General features: G+C 40.5%; 1 protein-coding gene across 11 annotated transcripts in view; it reads right to left on the bottom strand.

Moving 5' to 3' along the window:
- The window catches only part of LOC137627039 (sodium-independent sulfate anion transporter-like), a 477,203-nt gene that overhangs the window by 40,148 nt on the left and 420,992 nt on the right, over positions 1 to 16,063 (bottom strand). The window contains exon 12 of one of the 11 annotated variants that reach the window (XM_068358053.1): positions 6,432 to 6,971. The exons of the other annotated variants lie outside the window; for them this stretch is intronic. Coding sequence (XP_068214154.1) covers positions 6,868 to 6,971 — 104 coding nt within the window. The 3' untranslated portion in view covers positions 6,432 to 6,867. Of the gene's footprint in view, positions 1 to 6,431; positions 6,972 to 16,063 lie in introns of those variants that run through there. 11 annotated transcript variants of the gene reach the window in all.

The following is a 16,063-nucleotide window of genomic DNA, read 5'->3' as shown; positions in this document are numbered from 1 at the left end:
TCCACGGGCTTAGTCACTTATCCGTTCTTTATTCCCCTGCAGAGTATTGTCCCAGTACTGTTTCAGTCCAATTCATGAATACTCCAAAAAGAAGGAAGAACCCACCAGGGGGGAGGGGGTCGCTGAAGATCGTCGACCATACAGATCCTGACTTGGGTCCTGTACTGGGGGAAGCTGAGAATCCTAAGACGGAGTCACCATTCATAAAGGTACTTGCACTCATTCATCAATTCAGTGCCCATCAAGAGTGGGATGACGGCCATTGATCATCACCATGGTACCCCTCTATACCCCTCTAGGGTCTAGACCTGCCCTAGAGTTACTGAACTTGGTTCTTGCTTGTCAGTCTTTTGATAGGCCTAATTTCTAGATATCCAGACCAAGGAATTCCCTATGTTCCAGTCACTTGACCAAGATCCTGGTACCCACACACTCTCAACAACGTAGGTTCTATGTGCCAGAAGAAGCAGATCCGTCACCTTTTCCGATATATCCCTGATTAGTAGCGCTTACAGCAGGGACCCCAGTATAGAAACTTGAACACAAGGGCACCTCGTTCTTGGAGATTTAGTCTGTTATGCTTCCATGGCTAGCCTCTAAGCAACATTCTTGATTGACAACTTGTTGGGAATAGTTGTATTTTACCAAAACTCAAGAGGAAATAGGCTGATTTTGTTCTCTCCGGCATGAAAGCAGTGGCATATCAGTTAGCAAACCAGTGGGACAATTGGGTCCTGAAGAGGAGAGATGCAGTTGTCTCTTGCTTCACAGGACAAGCGGGCCAAGAGGAGGCACTCGCCCTAAGGAATGCACAGAGCTGGATTTTGCTTTCAGCAGAAAGGTGTAGAGGTTACGATGGAGAAAAAGAGGAAGATGGATCCATCGAGAAGTTACCTTTACCAGGCCCTTGAAAAATAATTGTGGCGAGAGGTTCAAATAAGACCCAACTTTTGAATTTAGTGTTGAAGAAGCCTCCAGATCTAGATCTGCACCTCCAACAGTTTCCTCCTCTAGAAAAGGCAAGGTTAATGTTCCTACCATTTGTCCCTAACATGGTCGAGCCAGGAAGGGAGGTAGAGGAAGGAATTGAGGAAGAAGACATTGAAGTTGGCATTCGCCTCCTCCAACTACTGTGAGTTGGGGAATGCCTTTGGAGTTACTGGGCAATGTGGCAGCGACAGGGATAGGAGAGGTGGGCAATTAAATTCCTCCTATTCATCAGTTCTTGCCCTCTTCTAACTTGCATTCCATTGACAATACTGTCCTATCCTCTATTATTGCCAAAAGCTCTTGTAAAGAGCGGCAGAGGGGAAAGCGGTGATGGAGAAGAACACTCAAAAGTTGTCTGAAACAGTTCTTCAGGCTTCCAAAGTCTGCTTTTCCTGGTGGAAAAGTTGCCCATTGGAGGGAGACCAGTCATCGACCTCTCCCCTCTGGACAGGTTTGTTTTACAAACTCCATTCAAGATGGAGACGAAAAGTACCGTAATTGCCACCATCATGAAAGAAGAACTCATGCTCTTTGTGGATCTGAAGAACTCTTATTTTCAAATACCAAACTGATTCATCCGTTTAACAGAAAGTTCATTTTCTTAGTCCTCCATAGAGTTGTGTACCAATCCAAAGCCCTGTGCTTTGGACTGTCTACTGCTCCCCAAGTGTTCACACCACTCAAATGTGATTTCTATTCTTACATATCTTGACAATTGGCTGATCCTGTCATCCTTCAGGCAACAGTTGTTCCAGGATCGAGACACATTGATTTTCTTCTGTCACAGTCTGAGGATAATAATCAATCGGGTGAAGTCTAGTCTTATGCCAAAGTAGAGGATGAAATACCTAGGTATGCTGATAGCAGCAAGTCTTTCAATTGGACAATTATATCAGTAGTCTCAGGGAGGTAGAGCAACTTCCGGCTCGACAGTGGCAAAGTCCTATAGGACATCTTTCATCGTTGGACAAACTAGTTCCTCACAGGCGCCTACATCAATGATCGCTACAATGGTTTCTGAAGCTTCATTGGTCAGTAGCCACTGATTCCCCTACATTCCAGTTCCTGTGGAACAATAAGCACTTGACAAGACGTACTTGACAAGGAGTGCCTGGCCATTTGCTGGACTGAGGTTCGAGTCCCGCTCAAGCTCGATATCATCCGTAGCCATTGCCTGGTACTCCATGGTCCTTGCTTAGATGGAGAAGTGGCTTGGGTGATGATCATATGTATATATGGTCAGTCTCTAGGCCCTTGTTCTGCTATCCAGGGCAATGTCACTGTCACTTGCCTATGCCATTCGTGTATGGCCTTTAAAACAACCTTGGGAGGTGCTGCTTTTCTCATATGCATCCAAGTTTGGGTGTGGTACACACCTGAGGAACCAAACTGCCTAGGAAGCATGGTCCATCGAAGAAAAGCACCAGCATATGAACCTGCTGAAAATGCAATCAGCACTTCTAGCATTGATAAGCCATTCGGTAGCATTGATGAGCAACAACACTGCCGTGGTGGCCTGCTTCAACAAGCAAGGAGGCAGTGTTTTATAGTCCCCCTGAGAGTAGGGAAAGCAGGTGCAGAGTTAGGCATTCAAAAACATAGCAAAGCTGTCAGCAAGGTTCATTTCAGGCATGAAGAATGTTCTGGCAAACAAACACAGTCACCAGGGACAGGCAGTAGGGTCAGAGTGGTCCTTACTTCCCTGATAGGCAGAAAGGCTTCTTGCTCTTTGGGGTTCTCCATTGATAGACTTGTTTGCCACCTAACTGAACAAGAAGCTTCCAGGGTTCTATTCTGCAGTTCCAAACCCACCTGCAGCACTGGAGGATCCTTCCAGTATCTTTGGGACAATATGGATACTTATGCCTTCCCGCCCTTCTACCAGATTTGTCGATTGCTCAATAGACTCTTGATGACTTCAAACCTCAAGATAACACTGATAGCTCCTGAGTGGCCACAAACTGAATGGTATCTAGACCTGTTGATGTTCCTTATTGAGGTCCCAAGAGAACTACTCCAATGGCTCGACCTCCTCTGTCAGCCTCATCTGCAGAGGTATCACAATTCTGTAACAGAGGTATCACTATTCTGTGCTATCCATCACTTAATGTGTGGTGACTATCCAACATAGTCTCCTAGCAAAAGGCTTTACGAGAGCCACTGAACAAAAGACTGGATATCTGCGAAGATCCTCTGCAGCTGTCTGCTAGGGAAAGTGCACCATCTTCCATGATTGGTGTTGTAGAAGGGATAGTTCTCTAATCGAAGCATCTCTACAATTGATTGCTAATTGCCTTGTCTACCTTCATTAAGAGAAATTTCTCTTAGTCTCCTTGGTGAAAGACTATCACTCAGCCTTGAGCTAGGTCTTCACACTGAAGGACTTAGATCTTTCCTCTTTTTATAGTTTGTATATGAAAGATGTTTTAACATTCTTAAAATATTTTATTTTAATTGTTTATTGCTTTTCATAAGCAGTAGTTTATTCATTTCCTTATTTGCATTCCTCACTGGGCTATTTTCCCTGTTGGCGCCTTTGGGCTTTTAGCATCCTGCTTTTCCAACAAGGGTTGTAGCTTAGTTAATAATAATAATAATGATAATAATAATAATAATAATAATAATAATAATAATAATAATAATGTGGAAATAATCTATGCTCATGTGGAGCTTTGATTAGTCCTTTCCTCCCAAAGAACTCAGGTCACCGAATTGGGACATCTCTTAAATACTCAGCTATCTTAAGTGGTCTTCTTATAGGGCCTTTGAGAATGGTAACAGATAGGGATCTGACCATCAATATTTTTTTCATGCCAGCCAATACCTCGGTGAAGAGGTGAGCTCCATGGAATTTCATATGTCACAAATCCCTCAGAAAGAAAAAAGGTCTCTTTCACCTTTGTCCCAGACTTCATGGCCAAGACCTAGAACCCACCCATCTATGACTCCAGGTTTGAGTCCTTCTCCACCTCTTCTTTCCAAGATAAGACTAGCGGGATTGGGATGACATGGTTCTCTGATTTGTGAGGGTGTTAAGGCACTGCCTGAAAGGAACTCAGCCCTTCAGAACAAAGCAGTAGAGACTATCTCTCAGCACTGGTAGGCTGAAGAAGATATCCAAGAACACCATTTCATTCTGGCTTCGTAAAAAATCAGGCGTCTCTACCCTGCCCTTAACAAGGGGATGAAAGAGCATTCCAGAGCATGAGCTCATGAAGTCAGGGGTATCAGATCCACCCTAGCCTACAAAAAGAACTTTTCAGTGGCACAAGTTTTGAAGACAGAATCCTGGAAATGCTACCCAATCTTCACTGTCCGCTATCTTTGTAAGTATACCCACAAGTCATTAGATTCCTTTACTCTCGGATCAGTGAAAGCTGTTCAGCAGGTTGTGTAAACTAGTCTAGCTCCATCACAGGACAAGAAGCATCTTGTCTAAGATAAAGGTCTAGACTAGAATGAGAGGAAAGAATGTCTGGCCTTTTTCCTTGCAATTATTTACTGGACTAGACGCTAGATGTAGGTAAGCCTCATGATCGAGTAACTTTTCATCATAACCAAGTTTTGTATTGAAGTATTTCTCCCTTCAATTTCTTATGAATGATATACATTTGAAAACATATCCTTAGTGATATAGGTTCTTCAATGACTGTACCAGTTTCCTGGTAGGGACCTAGCCTAACATCTGCTAATCTTCATGCTCAGGTAGTTAGGAGGCTGACAGAACCAGAGTGCATTGACATTTCCTGGGTTAAATACTTCTGCACTCCTAAAGATTTGTCTCTATTAAAGGGTGTTTGTTTTGTTTCTGTGTAGAAACGAATTGCAAATTAAAAGTTACACTACCCACTTCAAGCAACCCGCAAGTCATAGGTTAAGGTCAAAAGTGAGGGTTGCCCTATCCTCTACCTACCAGCAACTATAATCATCTTGTTAGAAGTTTAAATGTCTGTTCCAGCTTCATTGAATTCATACTCCTATTAAAGGACTCGGGTTTGTATAGGTAGGAAAATTACATGTAGCTTTAAAACTTTGATATTTGGCAGCCTTCACACTTGATCTTTTGTTGACACGATAGCAATACTAGTTCACTGATTCATTGTGACAGTCTCAGCTATGTGAATGACCTATAATTGCTTGTTCTTGTGGTGCTTTTCCTGTAGTAGTGATATTTAAAGATCAGATACCTGGCCCACCTTGTGAAGGACCAGGAAGACAAGTGAGGGTAATCGCACAATGCACATTTAAAAGAAATAACAACAGAAGATTAGAAGTACCTTAATAATAGCTGTCAATATCATAGCTTGAGCTATAAGGCCTGGTCAATATTAAATAGTAAAATTCCAACATTGTGCTAACATTGACAATGATAAAGCTGAGGTATCTAGACTACCAACTGGTGGGTAGTTTTAAGAGTATGTAAGAGAGAGGAGATAATGAGGCTCATGGTAGTAAGGAAGCAGCAGATAAAAAAATTTTTTGCAAAATTTTCCTCTTCAGGTCTATGATAAGGTTGCATAACAATTAACGGTATGTTTTTCCCATATGGCAAACGGAATACTATACTTCTAATAACGCGCCTGATAAACTTCTAAATTGAGAGAAAGTAGCCATCATTTCCTAAGGTATTATAGTACTCTGTATGTTAATTTCTTAGAATTTGCTATTTCATTTCAAGGCTATTAAATACCAAATTTTTATATATGTCACTAGGTATAATTTACATTAGTCTCAACATAATTACAATACTTTAACATTAACAGGAAGCTGATCATATACTTGAGCAAGAAATATGGTCCATAGAACAGGCATATAGATTCAAATTATGCAGAAGATAAACACAGTTCAATTTTCTATAGTTGGAAAACATTACCATGATGAAACAATTCCAGCATATTTCATGCAAATAGTTATTACATGATATCAGTAATCAATATTCTGATTCCTACAGTATAATTTCCTAATGGCAGGCAATCTGATTAATGTATGGTTAAGAAATAACTAAAGAATTGGTTGTAAATTTGTAAACAATCATGAGGTGTGATTTGAACAATCTACAGTGTTTAAGTGTTATCTTAATTGTACATCTTGTACATCTTAATTAATACTATAGAATTTTGTAGTCACCTGTCATAGACATTCAGGATCTCAAACTTACATACCAGAAAAGCTGAGAGCAGCCAGCTGCCTTCAAAATCTTTTTTAAAAATGCAAGTTTAATGCTGTCATGGATCATACATGAACCTTCCAGAGCTCAATAGTACAATACATAATTTCTATTAAACTAGGTTCTTATTTCAAATACTTTGCACACTTATTTGCATTCAAATGGTATGATAGGATGTTCATATTCAGTTGCAAAGGAAAATTCTTGCATGTTTAGTAAAAATTTATATGTAAAGCAGACTAGGAAAATTTGTTTTAAATTTACAATTTAAACACTATTTTAGGTAACGTATATTTCTAAGAGACCATTGGATAACTGTTATAAGTTTACACTTGTTAATACATATTAATTAAACAGCATAAAGTTTAACCATATTGCAAACCACTGCAACTGTAAACAAACTTGAGAAAATATTGTACAAGATACAGAAGAAAAACAGTGCAAATGAAACTCTTTAGCTGTTTATTATTCTTAAAACTTCATCAGATAACTGCCAGCTTTGTCTTGCCTGATTATAATGAACTTCCTGGCAAGATATTTACAAAAATGAATATGGTAAATCATAAGTATTCAAGAACATAAAATAAATAAATATATATATATACATAACTGGCAATATACAAATGAAGTAAAGAATATACATAATGTATAACATAAATGCTCATGCAAACAATGAAGAGATGCTTAAAAATGTGCAGTGGCTAAAAGGATTATGAAGCAACACCTCCTCTAATTTCTGGATCATCAGCAATTTTGAGCACTAGGCTATGGTTGCTCTTAGTTTCGCCATTAGCAAGGTAGGGAACTGTGGTAGCTATGAACAAATGTAAAAAAAAAAAACACATAATAGTTTAAGTATATCCAAGGAATAACTTTATTCAAATGAAAGCTTTGAACCAAATGCAGAAAGAATATTTGGAAAATTACTTAAATGTAAATAAAAGGTTATTAAATTCAAACTTATGTGGTTTTTTGTAAACCAAAAAGCATGGGAAGACTATCATAACTGAAAATGGACTTTTACTGTAAATGATGCTTTAATAAGAATTGCTAGAAGATACTTCTGACCTTCATTTTCAGAGTAAAGAGCTTTTAGTGTATCCAAAACATTTTTCATGACTGCAAAAAAAGGCTGTTATGAAATAGTTGGTCTACTAAAATTTCCTATAAAGCCAGAAAATAGTTATACAGTACAGTACTATTATATTTGCAAAGTTATACACTAATATTAAACTATAAAGAGTGCAAAATTATTCCATAGATGGGGTTATTAGAAAATATATTATTTGCAAAAAGGTTTTACTAAAGCAAATTCATTGTCCCTTCTTATATTTTTCAAATCACTAAATAACTCTTTAATGTCATAATAAAATAGTCTTTTATACTTGATTTATTTTCTGATGCAACCATTACTAAGAAGTCATGTTTCATCTCACAATATCTTATCAATCCTGAGAATGATATATTTGCATTACATTACTTTTTTTCACAAAAGTTTGTCTGAAATAGTACATTTGTCATACAGGTATTTAACCTTATATCATAGCTAAAAAAATCTAAAGTAATTTTGCTATATTATCTTTACCAGTCAAAATCTGTCTACTTTGAAACCCCCAAACATATTTTGTATGAAATGAAAGTTTCCTTTTTTATAATAAGCTAGTTCCTTCATACAAACCCATCAGTCATATATGTTCCCACATTCTTGGTCTTGGAATATCCCTACCATACAGTCTTCTCTAGTAACATAATGCATGTACAGTATCTTCAGCACCCTCGGATACCTATCAATTATGTTCTTCGCTTTTTGTGTTCTCTACAAATGAGGCTGCAAAACCAATAGAGCTGAGAATAGGAAACTCTGAGTAAGAGTTTTCATGGAAATTACAAGTTTTGTGGTATAAAACTTGTTTGTTTCATCACACCCCAAGCAACAATATATGAATACTTGAATTGCAATTTGGATCGGCGGGCCAAGTGATTGAATTTTCCCACAGCATCTATATATTTACAGTGCAGTACTTGCAAGATCCCTGATAGCCTTTGGGAATTGTTATGAGTCAAAAGACCGAGGCACTTGTAGCTCATTGGGTTGTGTAAAACAAGGAAAAACCCTTTTAGTGTAATCCAGGAGCTTATAATTAACAAGTATATTTTGGACTGGAACACAAGCACCATTCATGTGAGACATAAAAGCTAGTGACCCCAGTAGTCTACATCTTCAGTATGATTATTTGAATTAGTATGGCAACTTCATGAATGGTTAACAGAGGAAGTTGTTTAAATGAACAGGACTGCCATGTTTCCATAAAGACAAAACTTAACCTAATGTGAATCCAAAACCAGGAAATATTAACTCAAATGTTTGTAAGTTGAATTTCTTGAATAAAACTTAGCAGATAAGGATGCACAGTATCTGCATCTAAAATGTCAAAAAAAAAAATATAAAATAATATAGCTTTATTGTGGCCTTTCAGGATGATGTGCCTCCGTATGTAGGAGACTATTTTTATCATGAACGACCAACTTGTTCTCATACTATGCTTTGGAGTAGGAGCCCGATATATTTCTCCAAAACTTTGTATTGCTGGATGACTTTGACCAGACAAAGCAGGATCTTGTTACTTGTAAAGGAAGCAAGGAAAGAGATGGCAAAGTGTACTCTATGGAATAGTATTAGTTATTTGTATAAAAATTTGAGTTTTTGTGTGCCTATGGCAACCACACTTATGTCCAACATTTAACATGTGACTTTAATCTTGTTGGCATCCTTTTAAAGATCCAAATGGCAATGAAAATAGTTCATAGGGAAAGTAGTGGCATGAGTGCAGTGCTTTACTTGAAAGTCTTTACAGTGTGATTTTTGCCCTTAGCTACACTAATTTTTTAGCCTTCTACTATACCTCTTTTCCCATTTCCTTTCTTCCAACTTGCTGTCCAACCTCTCAACTTTTCTTTCATGCTACAACTGTGAAGTGTGTCTGTTGCACATAGCTGCTAAATGGCCTCCCAGGCCACAGTATGCCAGGCCATCTGGCCAAAATTCATAAATACCATTCCTTCTATAAGGAAGGTTGGTAGGGTTTAAAAGGTCATTGGAGTGATCCAAATTTAGAAGTTTATCTCACCAATTAGGCACCATCTTTATGCGCTGTAAAAGTCTCTTCAACTCCACTAGATAACCCATGTTTAGTTTATGAAGCTCACATACCAATGAAAGGACACTACAAACATTGCAGCATTATGCTTTATCTAGGAATGCAGCATGGCTAGTGATAATAATGATGATGATAATACTCTAAAATAATGCTCTATTCACTGACTGCACCAATTACAAAATTGGCTCTACTTGCTTTAGTAGAAGCTACAGATGAATATTTCATTAGGATCAACTGCAATATACTTTATGCATACCATAGTCCTTGGTCCTATCAAAGCACAGCAGCTTCATTGGTAATAAAGGTAACTTTTATATGGCTCGTTGGAGACTAGATGGCCTCGTGTCTTGTGTCACAGGTGCCTCATAAATCTTAAGCAGCAATGAGTATTTCCACATTGATCATCCTGAAGGCTCTGTGGAAGTTTCTCACAGTCATTGAAAGACAAAAAAGTGGAATACATAGCATGGGAAAATTTCTTCTCAGTCATGCTTGATTCCTATCCTTGAAATAACAAACCAGAGAGTGATCTGGTTCTCCATCACTGCATTACATTGTACTGAAAAAAGAAATCGATAATAAATCACTCTCCCTTGAGGTACTGGTCATAACTGTTTATGATAGGCTTCCCTTAGGGCATCTCAGAAGATGAAGGAGGGAGATGTTTGCTGACTAAAAATGTAAGTCATCAAGCTGGTTCCTGTTAAGATCAGTCCTTACAATTGAAATCATGTGGTTATTACAGTTTCTTCTTTAAAGATAAAGTTAGGGTCACTGCTACTGTTGCAGTCGCTGAAGTTATCTTAACTGTAGATAGTGGTATGACAAGAGCCAACATGTCAATCACCTGCCTTAATGTTAATGAATCAGATGTGACATGAAAGAAAACTTTTATTCAGCCTTGATATGTATGAGTCTCCCCGAGGTGCATCAGCTGAATGACTAGCAGATATAGTAGGAGTCAATCAGGCAGGTAAATGATTACACAGCAGGTGTTGAGCGTTCACAATGAATGGCAAGAGATCTGAATTGGAAGCAAGTAGTGGGAGAAAGGAGCAGGTAGGCTGAACAATGAAGTATTAAAAAACCAGTCAGGTTGATAGCTTGACTGGACCAGGGTGTTAAAACAGATACTAAAAGAGTTATGACTATTGTCCCTAACCTTGAAATTGAAAATGCTAACAAGAATGAATTGCCTCGACTTGAATATCTTCTTTTTGGAATAACACATTTGACTGCAATAGCTGTTGCACTAGAGGTGTAGGTTCATGCTAAAAAAATGACATGGCAAGTCTTAATAAAAAAAGACTCCCTACATGATGATCATTGAAGCATAGTTCACAAACAAAGGAAAAATACATTGTAACTGTAAAGAAGTAAGGGATTGATTTAACCTTTTCTGGGCTCAACCTGTGTTGCCCAGTGAAATGGTCCTTAAAGTACCATTTCAAAGGTATAAATACTGCTAAATATACCAGAGAAAAAAGTTGCATGGAATTCCAGGAATATACCCAGCTCGCTCACCCCTAAAGGGTGTCGGTATTAAAACTGGGGTGAGTGATACCACTACCAGAGGTCCCTTTCCAATTAGAGTTCTCCCTCCTCAAAATCCCCCGTTACTACAAGGTGTCGTTCACTACAGCAACTGACCCCCCCCCCCACCACCACTACCCATCTTTCTTCCATCATTCCTTGTTAGCACCCATGAACGTTTGGACGTGTTTTTCGTAGCTCTGTGTTATTTTGTGTTTTTGAAGATGTCAGGCATTTTGGAGATCCCTGTTCCTAAATTGAGTATTATATTTGTCTGTTTGGGATTTCTAGGTAGCAACACACGTTCATTCAATAACCTTGTTGGGTTTTCTCTCAGCCGCTTTGTTAACGCTCCCTTACGGGTGTGTATGTGGCCTTTTGGTATCTCTTCCTCGGGATCTCTTTGTTTTGTAAGACTTTCTATTAGTTCCTTATACTAATTGTTGTCGTATATTTGTGTTATGGACATCTAATTCAATGTTTTGGCATGATTTTATCTTTTATTTAGGCTACTTGGGCAGTGTTAGTTAGCGGCTTCGGTCGGTAGCCTTTCATGCGAGAATTCATGGTTTTTTTAGTTTTTTTACGGGGAATCGGAAAGCGTTTAGATTAATTCTAGTCCTGCCTGTCGAGATCGGTATTTTATCCGATTTTGGAGGACTAGTTTTTGTTTGAAATGGTATAGTTTACTCTCCAAGTCAGCAACTACCTGATTTTGGAAGATTTTGCTACTACTGTATTCCTTTTACGCCATGTTCCCTTTTCCCCCATTTTACTCAAAATGCCGATTTAGCCTATTTAATTGAATTTCCTTGTATTTTATTGTTTTTCACATCTGCCATTATATGTTGTTTTTGTTTGTGTGCTTCGCATCAGGTCTTCCTTTGTGTTTCGGAGGGTACTAACCCCCCTCCGATCACAGTGGTCACCTGATTTCGAGCCAGTCTCCTCCCCCTTGGTGTCCTCTCCCCCTTTACGCCTTTCGCCACTCCCTACATAGGGGGGTAGGCTTGGGTCACATGCTTTTAGAGAATGGGAAGTCACCCAGGGTGGGGACTGGCTCTTTCGCTCAGTGCGTCATCGCGGGTAGCGTATGCGCCTCGCCTCCCCCCCCCTTCCCCTCTCTCTGGTTATCCATCCTTGTTATTAATTCCTCCCATCCCGGAGGGCCGGGATATTTGTTAAATTGTATCTACTAATGGTAGTTATGTTTCTTTGATTGAATTCAGACATCCTACTCTGTTCTGATACCTTACTTTATCCTATATTTGTTTACGTAATTTTATGGATGGTTGGTTTGAGAGAGAGAGGGGCTGCGACAGAGATTATAGTTTATGTCTCAGGTTATCCATCCTTGTTATCAATTCCTCCCGTCCCGGAGAGCCGGGATATTTTTTGAATCGTATCTACTGATGGTAGTAATGTTTCTTTGATCGGATTCAGACATCCTACTCTGTTCTGATACCTTACTTTATCCTATATTTGTTTACGTAATTTTATGGATGGTTGGTTCGTGAAAGAGAGGGGCTGCGACAGAGATTATAGTTTATATTAAGAGTTAATACAAAGCATTTGTTTTTAGCGACGCATTTCTTCCAGCGCAACATTGCTTACGTAGCATTGGGTTTTTGCACCGGATTTACGCATGTTTTCCAGCGCCACAATGGCATCTATTCTCGCCCTTCCTGTCATTAGGTTTAATTCATTTAATTTCATGCATTCCGGAGTCTACGGATTTCGATGGTTGTTTCTAGTCTGCTTGTCACTTCTTGCTTACGCTCCCCACCACGGTGGGTATCCCATGTGCTGAGAACTCATAATAAAGACTACCTTTTCATGACAGAGGCGTAACATGTTTTTTCATTGCTATTTCGTATTATTTCCTATAGCTTAAGCACGCATGTTTTTCTGCTGGGTGTCACAGCGGAATTTAATTTCTTTAGTGTTTCGCTGGGGTTCCCGGCACAAGTTAATTTTATATTCATATACAAAATCATCTTCCTCGGTGGAATTCTTACTCGCCGCACCCTAACCTCGGGAAGTAGGCTTGAGTTATACACTAAGGAGAGAAGGGAGACAGCCGAGAGAGAGAGATAGCTCTCACGATCTGTGAGTCGATGCAAATAGCGCTCTCTCCTTGGTTAGTCATGGATGGCCACCAGTCGAGCCGGACCAAGTGTGAACCTTGCTACGTACCGCGTATCCCTCTATTCCCGGAATTCCATCTTCGATACTCTTCCGCCCCATGAGGGCCGGGATGACTTTAAATCGTATCCATGAGATAGTTACTATGTTTCTTTGATCGGATTCAGATAAATTTTTTACCCTGTTCTGATCCCGTAGGTTGATTTCTTATAGTACAGGATATTTGCGGAGATTTGTAGTTCTTGAATCTATATTGTTACGGGCCGGATTTACATCAGTGGGAATGCATACTTCCAACCAAGTATTCCGGTAACGGTATTGGTGTCCCTAATTCTGGTTTCTTTGTATCTCCTTGTCCTAACCTTTATTCATCAATACGTACATCCTACTCCGGTAGGGATATGGAAGGTTGAGAGAAGTTTCGTAGTGGAATTTTTCTCTCTGGAGAGGGCGGACTGGTCCAAGATTAATCCAGCCGCCATTTCTACCGGTTTCAAACCTTTGTATGGCAATACTTTGGATGACAGGAGATGGTGGAAGAAGCAAAACAAAATATTAGGGTTTTATTATAAAACGGTAAGAAAGAATACGACTCCGCTGAGTTATCCACAGTGGATTTTACTTAACTATATTTGTCACTAGTTTTTCCGGCAAAATCAAGTATGATACCCATGTATCAAATTGACTTACAGGTGGTATGCTGTCAGGAGACAACATGCACTGCTGTTCTGCAGTAGTCGTGTGGGCATGAGGTCTGCCGATCTCATGCCGGGTGCCATGCTCAGTGGCCTCTAAGGTAAAACGTATGAGGTCGGCCCTGCCCGAAGAGGGCAAACCTTTTAAGCTACCCAAACCACTCCCAACCAGACCATCATCAGCTTCTAAACTACTGACGGACTCGGCAGGATCTAATCCTCCACATCAGGGGTCAAGAGCAAGAAGCTCAAAGGGGCAGACGCCGGAACTTGATTTTGATCTGGTTGCCTTCTCGAGCCAGCTCATGGAGAGGTTGAGTAGTGTAGTCCAGTCCCAGTTTGGTCCAATTGCCGATCGACTGCTTTCTATGGACGGTTTGGGCCAGAGACTGCAAAATCAGGAAAATATGATAGAAAATCCTTGCGGTCCGGACTACCACAACAACGGTAGTTTGTGGTTCCGGACGTGTCAAAGCTCCCGGCGATCGTTTAGAACGGCCCGTGGTGATTGGCTCTTCATGCCCCGTTCTCAGAGGGCATGTTGCCAATAGCAGGAGGTGGTCCCCGTCTGGTAGAAGATTTTGAATGATATCCGCCGGGTTTACAATTCACCTTCCCTTGATAGGAGCGCCGAGCAAGCTCGGTCTGCCTGGGTCCGGATTTTAAATGAGTGGGATTGTGTCAATACCAAGTTAACCCCTCATAAGAATACATACACTATGTTAGAGGTGGACAGGCAAACCCCAACACCATGTACCACCAAGGTAGTAGGCCTTACCTTACAGGTGGATATGGAAGGCAAGCCCACGCCGCAAATACGGAAGACGGAACTAACTTCCCTGTTGTTCCCAGGAGGCCAAGAATGCTGGATCGATGCACCAGCTACTTTCACGGCAGGGTCATTGAACTAGGACTGTGCCACCACACAGTTTAGTGAATGCCTCCCGGACTTCTAGACTCTCTGGTTAAGATAGAATACGGTGCAAGAACCAGGTTGGGTAGATCTATCAACTCAGCCACGATGACGGAGATGACTTTGTTAGTCTACGAGAGGAGCCACTTTTTTAAGATCCTGACAAAGTCTTTGCCTCACGCACTACAGTGTGATACATATGACTTTGCAGTGGTCCGTCACACTTGCTGGAAGCTCGTCTTACTTGAGGACTCCATTAGGCATGAGCCTAACAGGTTACTTAAGGCCTCGATCTAGGGGAGCGGACTTCTTCCCGGAGGACGTGGTAAATAGCGTCCTCGGAGAAGCAGCTGGAGTCAACCAAAGCTTCAGAGTCCAGTGGGGTCTAATTCCAAAAAGAAAATTCGAGCCCACCGGACCGCAATCACGAGGCAGTAGATGACCAAGGAAGTTTCAGTCCTCCCAAAGGCCACAGGCTCAGGATGTGCTACAGGCAATGCCAGTATCCCAGGTGAGCCAGCCTTTCACCTCAAAAACCCAGCCACAAAATCAATATTTGTGGGTAAGCCAACCACCTCAACAACCGATAGCCACTACTCCGTTTATTGCGTCTCCGGCATATCATCTTCCTTCGAAACACAGGGAGTGTTTCACGGATATAATACCCATGCGAGAGGTAGTAGAGCTAGGGGAGCCTTCCTGCATAGAGGACTCCCCAGGTAGGAGGAAGGCTGTACCTCTTTCGGAGCCGTTGGGCGTTCAGCAATTGGCATACAACGTCATAATGAAAGTTCTGGGTTGGAGATGGATGAAAAAAGCCCCCTCCACCAACCAGTTTTCATCAGATTCCAACGGCAGACTTAACACTTTACACAGGAGATCTTCTTCTGAAGAAAGCAATAAAAGAGGTAATATGCTTAAAATTTCAAGCACGTTTGTTCAGAGTGCCAAAGAAAGACTTGGACAAACGAAGAGTAACCTAGATCTGTCCTATTTGAATACATATATTCAATGCGACTAGTTCCATATGCTGACCGTCTCACAGGTGAGGACCTTATGTCCCCGTGGGGCCGTCACCACCCCTATAGATCTTACAAGCGTTTATTTTCATGTTCCGATAGCATAGCTTTTTCATCCTTTCCTAGGATTCAAGCTAGGCAAACAGGCTTACACCTTCAAGGTGATGCCATTCGGACTCAACATAGCGACCAAGTTATTCACTAAGTTGGCGGAGACAGTAGTCCAAGAGATGAGGACTCAAGGAATACAGTTAGTGGCCTACCTAGACGTTTGGTTTATCTAGGCCAACAGCGTCAAGGAATGCCACAAGGCGTCGGGCAAAGTAAAAAAATTTCGGGAATACTTAGGTTTCCAAATAAATTTTTAAAATTCCCGTCTTTCTCTAGCAACATGCTTCCAGTGGTTAGGTCTTTAATAGATCCTGACCACACAAAAGCGGTCG

Source organism: Palaemon carinicauda, chromosome 2 (assembly GCF_036898095.1).
Source record: "Palaemon carinicauda isolate YSFRI2023 chromosome 2, ASM3689809v2, whole genome shotgun sequence".
In the NCBI taxonomy this organism is placed as follows: domain Eukaryota; kingdom Metazoa; phylum Arthropoda; class Malacostraca; order Decapoda; family Palaemonidae; genus Palaemon; species Palaemon carinicauda.
Note: the sequence above shows the minus strand (reverse complement) of the source record. Positions and strands in the feature narration are given on the sequence as shown.